General features: G+C 35.1%; 1 protein-coding gene across 3 annotated transcripts in view; it reads left to right on the top strand.

Moving 5' to 3' along the window:
* Nucleotides 1–13,691, top strand: part of USP7 (ubiquitin specific peptidase 7) — a 73,554-nt gene that overhangs the window by 52,227 nt on the left and 7,636 nt on the right. For all 3 annotated transcript variants that reach the window (XM_054842684.1, XM_054842687.1, XM_054842686.1), the window contains exons 14-28: nucleotides 412–556; nucleotides 1,153–1,283; nucleotides 2,369–2,503; nucleotides 2,696–2,797; nucleotides 3,472–3,577; nucleotides 3,943–4,035; nucleotides 4,923–4,990; nucleotides 6,178–6,278; nucleotides 7,666–7,819; nucleotides 9,118–9,185; nucleotides 10,319–10,427; nucleotides 10,522–10,599; nucleotides 10,963–11,063; nucleotides 11,665–11,764; nucleotides 12,604–12,723. In XM_054842684.1, the coding sequence (XP_054698659.1) occupies nucleotides 412–556; nucleotides 1,153–1,283; nucleotides 2,369–2,503; nucleotides 2,696–2,797; nucleotides 3,472–3,577; nucleotides 3,943–4,035; nucleotides 4,923–4,990; nucleotides 6,178–6,278; nucleotides 7,666–7,819; nucleotides 9,118–9,185; nucleotides 10,319–10,427; nucleotides 10,522–10,599; nucleotides 10,963–11,063; nucleotides 11,665–11,764; nucleotides 12,604–12,723 (1,611 nt within the window). The remainder of the gene's footprint in view (nucleotides 1–411; nucleotides 557–1,152; nucleotides 1,284–2,368; nucleotides 2,504–2,695; nucleotides 2,798–3,471; nucleotides 3,578–3,942; nucleotides 4,036–4,922; nucleotides 4,991–6,177; nucleotides 6,279–7,665; nucleotides 7,820–9,117; nucleotides 9,186–10,318; nucleotides 10,428–10,521; nucleotides 10,600–10,962; nucleotides 11,064–11,664; nucleotides 11,765–12,603; nucleotides 12,724–13,691) is intronic.

The raw sequence follows: 13,691 nt of genomic DNA, 5'->3' as shown, positions 1-13,691 counted from the left end.
ATTTGCTGTAAATTAAATGTACAAATAAATATTAGGTATCTTGTGCATCACTGCTTTTTATTTTATTTTACAACAAACAAGATTAATTTTCTGCAATTCCTATAGAAAGGTTAGGTATTTGAATAAGTCTTAAGAAAAAGTTCTTTGAATAATTATTGGGCTTTTGATATTCAGTGTAAAATGTTCAAATATTTCAGTAAAGGTTTGGTATTTATGGCCTTCCTTATGCTGAGCACAAGTAGCAGGTAGCACAAATTATACTGAACTAGATTTTTTTTAAAACTCATGCTGCTTGAAGAGCAATTTTAGTTACTTCAAAGAGCTGAAAGACATGCCAGGAATAGGATAATTTATCATTCAAAAACATGGTTTTGTGTGTAAAATTGTACTTATATAAATTTTTCTCTCTAGTGGTGTAAATTTGATGATGATGTTGTATCAAGATGTACAAAGGAAGAAGCGATTGAACACAACTATGGAGGTCATGACGATGACTTATCTGTACGGCACTGTACGAATGCGTACATGTTGGTTTACATCAGGGAATCAAAATTAAGTATGTACACTCTCCGTGTGTTCCAAGTTAGATTTACGTACAGGGATTTATGGCTATATTTTACTTCTGAATTGTTGACAGTCTTCCTTTACAAAAGAGCTTTGTTAGTTATAGTTGGAATTTATAGTTTCTGTGGGATCAACCAGCCTTTCTCTCACTTTGGGAAAGGATGTGCTAATGTAGTGTCACCTTGTCTTAGCACAGTAAGGCAAAGCTGTACCTGCAGAGTGCTTTAGTCTGGATTGTTTTATAGGATGGAAAAATTAGTGAACTAACTTCAGTGATGGAAACTAGATCCAATTGATTATAATTATGTAGATATATGTATACTAAAAAAAATAGGTGGTAAACATTTTTTTAATCTTGAAAATGAATATTTAATTCAGAATTCTGATACATATTTCATGGAAGTAGTGCATTTTGGCTTGGGATAGAAAATGCTTCTTTTGCCAAAACATGATGATATCAAACCATGTTTTTAATTAAAAGATGAAAAAAGCTGGTTTTTACTTCAAATCAGAGGAAAGTCAAGTGTGTATGAAGAAAACCCTGTTTGATGTAAGTCTTGAAATGACATCACAAAATCTACTTTGTAGGTGAAGTTTTGCAGCCTGTCACAGACCATGATATTCCTCAACAGCTCGTAGAAAGGCTACAAGAAGAGAAAAGGATAGAAGCTCAGAAGAGGAAGGAGAGGCAGGAAGCTCACCTCTATATGCAAGTGCAGGTCAGCTTTTGAAACAGATCAAGTTGCAACTACCTTACCATTAGAGTGTTGAACCACCCAAGACAAACCTTGATTTTCGGTTTTCTGAATTTGTGTTTGGAATTAGCGTTTGAAGTGAAATTACAATTTTAGTGCTTTTAAGTATATTTATACATGCAACAAATCCTAATGAAACAAACAGTACTGTATGTTATAGACATATTTCTGTTTTCTCTGGAAGTTACATGCTTGCAAGCAAAAATAGTAAGTTCAGGTGAAAGGAAAAGGACCAGGTTATTTTAAATGGCTGCCCTGCCACCGCACTTTTATCTCCTTCAAGAATTATTTTCTAAAATTAGAATGTATCTAGCCATAGGCTGCAAGCCTGGACTGCTGCCAAACTGAGCTCATCAAGTAGAAGCAGAAGGAGAGAGTGCTTATATTTGCAATTATCTTTTTGGAAAAGACAGATGGACTAGATTGTTTTGAATTGCCTTAAGGAACCCTGGTTATGGCTCTTTCCAGAGCCCATCTGGCAGAAGAAAACAGAACCCATTTTCCATTTGCCTCCATGTTTCCTTGCATCTTCTTTCTGGTGTTCATAAGTAGAGATATTGGTGAAGTTCAGCTTGTTTTACACTGCGTTTACACTAGAGCTGTTTTCAGTGAAGAGAGTGGCACCATTTGTCTTTCTGTTAACAAAGAATGCATGGGAGCTGTGGGAGATAGAGGAAACATTTTAGACCAGCCTCCTTGCATTACACCAGTAAAATAATTATATAGCCTTTTTTTTTTAAGTGCCAAGATTGTTAGAGCACATGTTTCCAAGATTGGGATCTAAGCACAACTGGTTTTTAATTGTTCTGGATTTGTAAGAATTAGTGCGTTTTAATTACTTACACTGACTGATTTGACTATCAGTCACATTTTTTTAAATTCACTGTAATCTGTATACCTGCAGATTTTCTTCATGAGAACACAAATTGTGTTAGTGGTCTGCCGCTATCCACAGAGCCAGCAACGTTGCACAGTAAAGCATCGTAAGAAAGTAGTATATTGTGCAGCTGGGTTAATATGAATAGTAACCTTTAAATGTAATTTTTCAGATAGTGGCAGAGGATCAGTTCTGTGGTCACCAAGGCAATGATATGTATGATGAAGAAAAAGTGAAATACACTGTTTTCAAAGTATTAAAAAACTCCACGCTTACGGAATTTGTTCAAAATCTTTCTCAAACAATGGTAAGTTTTCTGTAGCTGAATATCTATGTATTTATTTTATTACATTATGGTTGCTTCATAGTCTTTATCTTCTCCAGGTATTGGCAGTGGTCATAATTTAGACCTTTTAAAATAGAAGATCTGATTGAGTTTAGTAAAAGTATCTTAGCCTTTTTTCCATTTGTTTCCTGTCACAATTTTTATTTATTTTAGGGATTTCCCCAGGATCAAATCAGATTATGGCCAATGCAAGCCAGAAGTAATGGAACAAAAAGACCTGCAATGTTAGATAATGAAGCAGATGGCAATAAAACGGTAAATATTCGTTGATAGAGGACATTATTTCTGTACATCAAGCATGGTTTTTAGTTCTCTTTAAGAATCTAAGTTTGGGACATTGGATTTTTCAAGGTTTTAATTTGACCTGTATCTGGTGAAGTTTGATACTTGAGAAGACTTGAGATTTAGTGGATTGATTTGGATAGGAGGGAGGAGTGTGGTACATGATTTTTCTTCCATGAAAAAAAGCATGATCATTATTTTTATGTTAGATTTCAAACACAAATGTCTTTCTGAGTCCTCCATTATTTGGACAAAATTACTTGATTTAATGAAATGTAAAACATTGTGTCTAAATACCACAGAAAACAGTGATTGGTTTCACTATCCTGTTACTTCCAAAGTGAAGTAGTTTTCTTGCCATAATAAAGATAGCTGTAGGTATATTTTTTAAGTGAAAAAGAAATAGGTCCATTTAAAATAAAAACCTATCATTTGTGCTTCATTAAAACTGTTTTGGAGTTTTTATATTTGTCATTGTTTCTCTTAATAAACTTCCTAAACTTCCTGTCATTAATGCAACTGAAAAAAACCTAATTCTCCTACTCATAGAATGTCATAAAGGTCTTGTGTTTCATGAAAATGGAGATATCAGCTTATATTATATTCTCCAGAGACTTTTTTTTCTTCTTCTACATCTTTCTACATAGATGATTGAGCTCAGTGACAATGAAAATCCATGGACAATATTTTTGGAAACAGTAGATCCAGAGATGGCTGCTACTGGAGCAACATTACCCAAGTTTGATAAAGATCGTAAGCATATATGCTAAAACTTGCATGAATACCCAGAATACTTTCATTTTGGGTATATCTCGGAAAACATTGTGTATTCCTTTTTTCAATGATGACATTGATGTGCCCATCAAAACTACAGCGCTGGCATCAGTTTTTCTCTCATTTATCTTCAAGTGTAAGACGTGTTTCACATGTTTTTAGAATTACTGAATAATTTTTATATATAAAATTGATTTCTAAAAATTCAACATTTAATAATATTTTACAGGCATTAATAAATCAAAGACACCTCTTTCTTACTGTTTAAAGAAAAATATCTAGGCAATCTTTCTCCCTCCCAAATAAGCCTTACTTAAAATTAAATTTTGTTTCTTAATTTGTAGATGATGTAATGTTGTTTCTGAAGATGTATGATCCGAAGACTCGGAGTTTGAATTATTGTGGACATATCTACACGCCTATATCCTGTAAAATACGTGAGTTCTAAAATTCAGTTTCATTGTTACAATTGAAATGTTTTAAAGACTATAGATTGTGTATCTCTCTTTCTTTTAATATTAGTTTTATTACTGAAATCAGAGGTAGGCCACAGAACAAAATTCTGATTTCTTCCAATACCTGATAGTTTTCTTCCCCGTGTTGTGTCACTGAAACTTTCTGCAAGGCTGAGAGCATTGCCTTAATACACTGTTGACTGTCAGTTAATTTTTTTCTAGAGGTTTGCTGTATTCACTAGGTGTTACTGAATATGAAGAGCTTTTTCAGACTTGCTGTAAAGCTTTGTGATTTGATATTGCTCTACAGTTTGTTTTTTTTCCTTCTATTTCAAGGATTTTTTGTGGAATGTACTTTTGCAATAGCTTTTAGAATAACTCTCCTACAACTTTTCATTATGGTAGCCTGAGAGCAGCTGCTCAGACTGAATTGGGCATGAGACTTCGTTTGCATGTGGGTCCATTTCAAGAATTCAGCAAGTGTCCGCTGAGTAAAAATAATTCGATTTGTCATTTTGAACATCTCGTTTTGTTAACTTCTATGTGCTTTCTAATTTTGTATTTTGGCTGTCTTTTTTTTTTTTTTTTTTTTTTTTAAGAGATTAATTTTTTTCTTTGGGGAAGGAAGAGTGTTATTTCATCTCTTTGATCTTGGATGGCCTTGCACATGTTCTTGTTGTTCAGATGTGAAGGAAACCTTACAGTCTGTCTCTGGGTTGAATGTCAATAAGGGAAGCTTTTACCTGGAAGGCTGTCAGGCATTTTAAAACAATTTATCCAGGGTAGAAAAATAAGCGCTCTCCTTTTTGCAGGAGGTCTTGCTAGCAGTTAAAGTGCAATGCATTTCACGTTCCTTTTCTTTCCAATAGGTGACTTGCTTCCAGTTATGTGTGAGAGAGCAGGATTTCCACAAGAAACTAACCTTATCCTCTATGAGGTTTGCATTGATCAACTATGTTACATTTTTGTCTTTTACATGCTATAACTAGAAAAAAGAAGTTCTATTGGTTAAAAAAAAAGGTTGCTTATAACAATGGCAATTTATAAATCATAAGTACTCTGTAACCTGTAGCTTTGAGGTCTACAGTGCTGCAGAGTATCAGCAAATAGTTAACTTCAAAACAGATTTAAAATTAAACCACTAGAAGTGTGAGGCTTTAAAACAAAAAAATCTCTACATGAAGTCCTACATGAGCAGCTTTGCTGTGCTGAATCTGTGTGTATCCTCTGAGTCACAGTGTTAGAGAAGCTAGTGCTCCTAACATTATTGGCTGTTGTATTTTCAGTGCCCCCTTTAGACAGTGGAGTTGACAAAATGTTGCATCTTCTCCTTTCTTCCCTAAGTTAGAAGTCAGTGAACGTGTTTCTGCCCAAATACATAAATAGTAAATCTTTATAACTGCTGTATTTATTGAGTGCTGGAGATGCAGATCTTGCCAAGGCAAAGTCCTTGCTATAGTAAGAACAAGGAATTGGGTTTTTTATTGCAATTTTTGTTAGCAGTTGTGCTGCTCTCTCTGGTGGTTCCAGGGGAGCACGCACACTTCCATCCCAAAAAGCAGAACTGTGCAGGTCAGGGTTGCAGTTTGGTTCCAGTTTGTTTAGACAGGTGCTTATATCCCAAGAGGTCAACCTACAAGTATAAATATGTAACATGCATATAGATATTTATAATATATGCATTTTTAATATGTCTTTTTTCATTTTTTTTTTAAAGACAAGTGAATTGCTGTACAAAAGTTTTGCACTATTAAAATAAGTGAGGATAATCAGTGTTCTCCAAGCTTCCTGGAAGCTGCATCAGTAAAAAATTAATCTCTGAATTTTGGAAAATTTTCAGGGCTAAGGAGATAATGCTGAATGATAAAATACTTTTGAAAATAAAGATAACTTGAGTGAGACTCAAAGCTAGCTGCTCATTTTTACCTTTGATCAATAGCAATTAGATGTATCTGGACCTTAGCTAAGATAACATTTAATTTGCCTATATATGTATATATATCTCCATTTGTTTCAGTTGAAAGAAGATACAGGTTACCTTATCTTATTATTTCTTCACTATTGTGATCTTTATTTTTGTCTTTTGTTTATTCTGTGATCAACAGTTTTTGTTCTTTATTGCAGGAAGTTAAACCCAATTTAACAGAAAGGATTCAAGACTATGATGTATCTCTTGATAAAGCTCTTGATGAACTCATGGATGGCGACATCATAGTGTTTCAGAAGTATGTATTTTAAGGGGCCAGTTTATCATTGCAATTAAATCACCTGGTTCATTTTGAAAGCAGAACTTCCTTTAACTTAACACTTTAAACAAGAGTAAAGTATAATTTTCCAACAGTCAACATGTTCTCAGCAGTTCTCATTTGTTTATACAAAGGGGAAATGAAAAAATATTGGTAGCATTTTAATTATCACGTGCCACATTATTTAAGGAAAAGAAGGTTTCTTCCTAGTTTAGGAAACAAATAAGCTAAAATAGGTCTTAATATTCCAAAAGAGTGTGGTTCAGCAGTGCGTCTGAGTTCTGCAGCTTTTTACTTGCAGCCACTGTAGCTCAGACACTGAAGAGCCTACCAGCATTCAGATCTCAGGCTCTGTACCATTACCACTGAACAAGGCTTGTGGCTTGGAGCTCCTTTCAGCCCAGAACTAAACTGCTTTGCCTTTTTTTTTCCTTTTCTTATGCTCACAGTAAGTTCCATATTGGTCTGTGGTGATGAGATGCTCCTGATTTGCCTGAGCATATGCGACTCATAGGTGTACTGGTGCTTCAACTGGAGTTTTCTCCAAGGCAAAAGGAGAGCTCCTGCGTCTTGTATCCGTTAAAGGGATCTTTCTTAAGCTTGTCAGGGCTATAAATCACCATTTCTATGCTCTCACTCCTGATGGTCACACCCAACTGTGTTGCTCTGTTTCTCTCCATGGGCTGACAGTGGGTGGAAGCCAGCTAGTCTATCTTCAGCAGTCTTACCCCAGATTATGTGAGATGAATGTATTTCTCATGTCATGCCTTGGAACTCGCATTCCCTGTTGACCCAGTTGTGTTATGCACCTTTGGCTGGCTGCTGACTCCTGGGTAAGTGCACAGCTTGTACCCTGGTGCTATTTCTCTGCCGAGAAGATAGGGATACCCGTCAGTAGTGACCCAAACCAGCGTCTGTGCCCACTGTTTTGTTTCTGTGGTTCAAGGAGTGCTGTTGTACCTCTGGCCTCTGTGCAAAGCAGTTAATACAGGAGTGTATGGAAAGCTGCAGCAGTGTTAATACAGACATGTAGTAATGTGCTAGGGTGGGAGGGAGGGACAACTACTGCTAGAACGCTGCTGCAAAACGACTGGAATCAGAGCATTGCCAGATTGCCAAATGAGCGAGCACAGCGTGCGAGTGTGTTTGCCCTTGCAACGCGCAGAAATACTCAGGGGTGTGGGTCACTACTGACTGTATTAGTTCTACTGTGTACGAGTGGTGGCTCTCTAAAAAGGTTTCTAAACTTTATTTCTGTATCTCACAACTGTTGCTGACTTACTGTAGAACATGTTTTTAAAAGCCCTAACTGCTTGTGTGTAACAATGTGATATGTAACGGTATTATCATTTGTTTACTCTTGTAGGGATGACCCAGAAAATGATAACAGTGAACTACCAACAGCTAAAGAATACTTCCGAGACCTCTATCATCGTGTGGATGTAATTTTCTGTGATAAAACCATCCCAAATGACCCAGGCTTTGTTGTTACCTTATCCAATAGGATGAATTACTTTCAGGCACGTGTCCTATTTGTTTCTCTGCTTTGTTTCCTTGTTCTGAAAGTAACTTTTGCATTAGTTCTGAAGCACATCATGCATATTTTTAGAGAAGAGTAGATCTGTTCTTGCACACTTTTTGCATTGTAGTAATGAAAAACTTAAGGAATCCACTAATGCTTGTGAGAAGAAAATACTCTTTAAAAAAACCCAGTTTTATTAGTAATGAGTTATTTGACAATAGGATTCTTTCTTGATATGCCATTCTGCTCTGTCAGGGAAATGATATTCTAATGAAATTATGCATTTGCTTTCGAAGTGACATGTAAAACTTGCTCAACTTATTTAGCTGTTAAAAGAAAAATACTGTGGGAATCTAGTGATACCTAAATTCTGCTTGTAATATCACCACCAATATTAATTTTGTAGACCAAATGTATTGCTTTCTTCACACAATGCTGTTTAATGCTCAGTGGCACTAACAGGTCAAACCTGTTCATAAAGGATGACCAGGGGGTGTTTAGAAGAGGAAAACTGGACAATGAAACTTTAAAAAAAACTTAAAGTTGGTGTGATTTATTAAGAGCCTGAGTAGATTTGGCTCCCTGCAGTTCTCCTGCAGTTGCTTTTGTCAGTGTCAGAAACACCACTTAAAACCAGACAAGTTTATTTTCTGTCACCAAAGGCAGGAACTTTGAGCACCTGCTTATACAGCGGCAGTCAGGGATGACTTTTGCTGCTCGGTTCTCATTGTCTGCTTTTCAGCAACTCACTTTCTCTCATTTCATTTTTACTTGAAGTTTAAGTTAAGTTTAGCTTGTTTTGGTAAGGGGAAAATAGACGGAGGATCCCTCTGCTCTTTGTGAGGCGGTGACATGAAATATACTGATGGGAATAATGTGGTGATATTACCCAGCAAGCTAACTTCCTTGGAGTGAACTAAAGAACAGTGGGAATTTTCAAAGAGCACATCTTACTTATATCCCCAATAATACTGTAAAAAAAACCCCAACAACAAAAACAGTCAAACAAACCAAAAGAGGAGTAGAGCTATTGTTGTGGATTTTGTGACCTTTTAGTGACAGTGATTTATTGTAATAAAACAGTTTCCTCATTTTTTTCCTAGTGTATCTTATTCTGTGTCAACTGTTGAGAAACTAAAGATACTAGTTTATTTTGCCTTGGGGAAGTAGACATAGTGAGTCCCTCTCAGAATTTCATTAGCATAATGTTCTTGACCTGTAATGAATGACTGTTATTGTAGAGCAATGTCATAACTGTCTGAAATAATTCGGAATTTACAAAAAATTTATTTGCAGGTTGCAAAGACAGTTGCGCAAAGACTTAATACGGATCCAATGCTATTACAGTTTTTCAAGTCCCAAGGGTAAGATGAATTTCCTTAGCATTCTGTGTCTATTATTTAAAATATTTAGCCCAAATATAGATAGGTAGCAGTTACTGTGTACCTTTTTCTAGGTTGTAAACTAACTCTTTACCAGTAAAATGTTAGCCTTCTGCCATGCACAGCAAGTTGCATTGGCAATTTTAAGTATTGCAATGGGTGGCTCTGGAGCCTCAAAGAATTGCACATTTTAGAAAAGTTCTAGTAAATGTCATGAAAAAGATGTGTGTTAAAGGATCACTGTTTACATTTCTGAAATCATTAATTACTTCAAAGCCTTACTGTATGGGACAGATTATTAAGCTAAAACAAGTGCTGTTTCAGTGAATGCAGATTTCTAGAAGGGAGGAGAGCAGAAAGAAGTGCATATAAAAGCAGGATTTTTGCTAATTTTACAGGTTTAAATGCGGGAGTTAATTCACTGATTTTCCCTCTCCTTCCTCAAAGTCTGCAAATGAGGTTTTATGAAGATGACGATCTAAAGTTCACAGCTGCTAAAAGGGGCATTTCTGGTTAAAGTGGTGTTCTCAGGCACAGTTGTGTAAAACTGGATTTGAATCTGTATAAAGCTATAGCAGAAAACAGCATATTACTAGTTGTATATATATACTGCAGGAATAACGCACACGCAAATCGCATAATTTTTTTGTATTCATGTAAATGTAGATTGCTTTTTATCAACCTGTAGGTATCTCTCTTCATCATCAATGAGACTGTCGTAATTTGAATAGCTCTTTATAGTTTACAGTGCTGTGGTCACTCTGGAATTTGCTGTGTCATATGGCTCCAAAAATTAACCTTTCACAATCTAAAGCGTGTGCTGCTATACCAGTAGTTTCAGAGGAATGTAGGTCTGCCACCCTGCAGTATTAAAGGTGAGCTTGTAAACATCCAAGGGAGTTAACACGCACAGTGAATGGTATTTCTGTTCCCATATTCTCACCTGTTTTTAAAAAAAAAAAAATCACTAAAGCACTGACTATAATGCTGCTTAGGCTGTGCTAGCAATTATGTGAAACTGGAAGCCAGGAACAAAAATGTACTTGGTACTTGATTTACTGAGAGTGGTGATGGATTGTAAAGAGATATTTGTGTTTTTCTTTTTCCTTCTGTAGTTATAGGGATGGCCCTGGTAATCCTCTTAGACATAATTATGAAGGTACTTTAAGAGATCTTCTGCAGTTCTTCAAGCCTAGGCAACCTAAAAAACTTTACTATCAACAGGTAAGAGTCTTTTGTTTTTATTGGTGTGAATTAAAAAAAAATAATTCTGCCCTGTACAAAGTATGCCTAAAGTGTTTTTCTTTTCTTCCTTAAGCTCAAAATGAAAATAACTGATTTTGAAAACAGAAGAAGTTTTAAATGCATATGGCTAAATAGCCAGTTTAGGGAAGAGGTGAGTGAGGCTGGCTGTTACACACTTGCTCTCATTTCTATGTCAAAGCTGGTATGGCTGTGATTATGATGCATTTCACACACTCTGTTGTCCCTGAATAACCCAGAATTAGAACAAAGTTTTACCTTATGTAAAAACCCAAAACCAAACAAACAAAACAAAAAAAAACCCCATGAAAAATAAATTTTAAAAAATGTATCAGTTGTTAACAAAAATTTTGAAGATGACATTCACTAAAGTGAACACTTATGTTATCTTTTAAAGATGAATTTTTGATGAAGAGAAGAATCCAGTGTATTCTGTGCTTTAATATGATTTACATTTTTAGATTTTCTAACGATTTTTCTGTTTCATATTCCGTAGGAAATAACAGTATATCCAGATAAGCATGGCTGTGTGCGGGACCTGTTAGAAGAATGTAAAAAAGTTGTAGAACTCTCTGAAAAAGGTTCAGGGAAATTAAGGTAAAACTGGAGGATTTTTATTTCTTTTATGTGATCATGTGGATTTTATGCAGAAAAGTATCTGTAGAATTTAAAATGCTGTGGAAACCATTATTATCAAATCAAGTGTCTGATACTATGTTAAAAGTAAAAGGCTTCTAGATTCACATTGTTAAAAAAGTTCTTATTAACTAAGAAAATAAATTTTATATTATTTACAAGTTAGAACCTTGAGATGCATAAGTTTCATCAATTGTATTTGTTAACTCACAATTTAATAATTGTTTCCAATTCAAGAATTTCATGCTGTTCACTTTTCAGGAGTTAAGTGAGGTCATTTAAAGAGTTTAAAAATAATTTAAATTAAAACTCTTTGTCTTGTAATTGCATGTACTGGCTTTTTTTGCTATGAGCCAGGAGTAGTTTAACCTCTTGTAACTTTACAGCTTTAAATTCATCTTTAGTAAAAAATTAAGTTTTACAAGTATAGCAGTAGCATCTGTTTACATCCTGACTACGCTAAATACTTCTCAAGGTTTGCAAGAGAAATACTGCACTAATTTATTTAATTTTTTTTATTTAATTTTTTTTAAAATGCTTTTCCTGTTTGTTTATTTTTAAGGCTGCTAGAAATTGTAAGTTACAAAATAATTGGTGTCCATCAGGAAGATGAGCTGTTAGAGTGTTTGTCACCTGCAACAAGTCGAACGTTTCGAATAGAGGTAAATATTACTTTCTTATAGAAACTTTAAAACTTGACTTTGAGAGTCAAACTCTCTCAAGTGGTAATTCTCTTTTTCTGGATTCTGATTTTCAAATACTGTGATACTTGCAAGAAGCTAGATTACATGATAATATATGTGTATTTTTAAAGATAATTCTAAAATTTTTCCCTTGTTCCATCTGCTTCCCTATAATAATTTCATTCTCTAATTCTTTATGTATGCTTATTATAGCAGTACATGAAGACTTGGCAAGGGCTTGTCCATAGGGCACTTACTGCTTTAGCAATAATTCCAAGGTTTATTTGAGGACTTATGATATATATGTTTATGCTTTGAACCCACTTTCATACTCTAAACTTAAATATTCTAGAATACTTTATTGCCTTTTCTGTTAAGTTTGATCTTCTCGAGCCACACTTAGAAAAATTACATGGTAAGTATCAAAATGTTTCATCATTCAAATCTGTTAACTTGCCTCAAAGATCAGATATATTTTTTTTAAAAAAAGTTTCTAATGTAAACTGCAATGAGGAGATGACAAGAGGTCTGTAATATTGCTATCAGCTACTACTACAGCTGATAGAAGATTTAATGTCAAGAAAGCCATTTGGGGAAACCACAAGAGTATTTACTGAGTAGGGGAAGTTGAAATGCTGTCATGGGAGGGGTGAGCGACTCTTGTAAAAAGACTCTATCAAACAGCATGGTTCTTTTAATTGTTTATAAATAGACTTGTTTTACGTCAGTATCAGTACATCAATTATGCTTTTAGTTGCTTAGTTACTTTTTGGGGAAGTTTTAGCTGATTGCAGTCATAATTTTATGTCTGGATCTAGGAAATTCCTCTGGACCAGGTAGATATAGATAAAGAAAATGAGATGCTAATCACAGTGGCACATTTCCACAAAGAGGTTTTTGGGACATTTGGAATTCCATTCTTGCTGAGGATACACCAGGTACAGTATGCCTCCCTTTTTCTTGCCTTGGGATTATATTGATGATGTTTTTCTTAAAGTACTGTCAAAGAAATCGACTAGTATAAAAAGTGTCTAGGAAAATACTACTCCTGTGTAAAAGGTTCTGCCCCATACATGCCTTTTTATGGTTAAATCATTTACCATCTCAGTTCTCTTTCACATATACAGATCATTTAGTGTTTCAGTGAGCCTGCACAATATCTAGAAAGTAGGCATTCGGCATCAGCCAAGAACCTGAAATGCTACCAAAGCAATACTACCCTTCCCCCAGTCCCTCACAGATCTCCCCAACAACCCTCGAATCCTATTTCTAATACCACTTTAGTAATCGCGATGCAAACTGGGTGGCAAAAGTGGCTAGGTCGTGGTTGCTTGGCTTCTTATTGAGACAGGCAATTCTGAAAAATGAGATTGCTTTCTTCAACATTTTCTAAGATGACTTTGCATTTCATAACTTGTGTAACTTGATGTGCTTTATCTTCTAGGACTGGAAGTTAATACAAGAGTGAAAGCTAATTTTGAATGCTTAATTTAAATTCTTAATTTTTTATGTGGTGCTGCTCCAGCTGAATGTCGCACTACTTCTTTTAATAGCAAAGTGTGTTTCTGGGGGCAGTTAGCAATTTGCTTCTGATTTTTTTTCTGGTTCATGTATGTTAGTTTGTATGAAAATTACATACTTTTCTAAAAGTTTTCAAATAAGAAATATGTCCCATATAATTTTACCATATTTCCATATTTTTGATCAATGTAGAGTAAAACCTGTGTGTTGAATTCTGATGGAAACCATTTGCACTGTATTTCCCTGTCTGTGAGGCTTGATTTATCTTATTGATCTTTAAGTTGATGGTATCCATCACTTTTTTGGGCTGTTTACATACACAGCATGCAGAAACATACTACAAAAAGTTAGTAATTGAGGGGGAGCATCACAGGCATAGAGCTTT

Source organism: Grus americana, chromosome 15, assembly GCF_028858705.1.
Source record: "Grus americana isolate bGruAme1 chromosome 15, bGruAme1.mat, whole genome shotgun sequence".
NCBI lineage: Eukaryota > Metazoa > Chordata > Aves > Gruiformes > Gruidae > Grus > Grus americana.
This window is presented reverse-complemented; position numbering and strand designations above follow the sequence as displayed.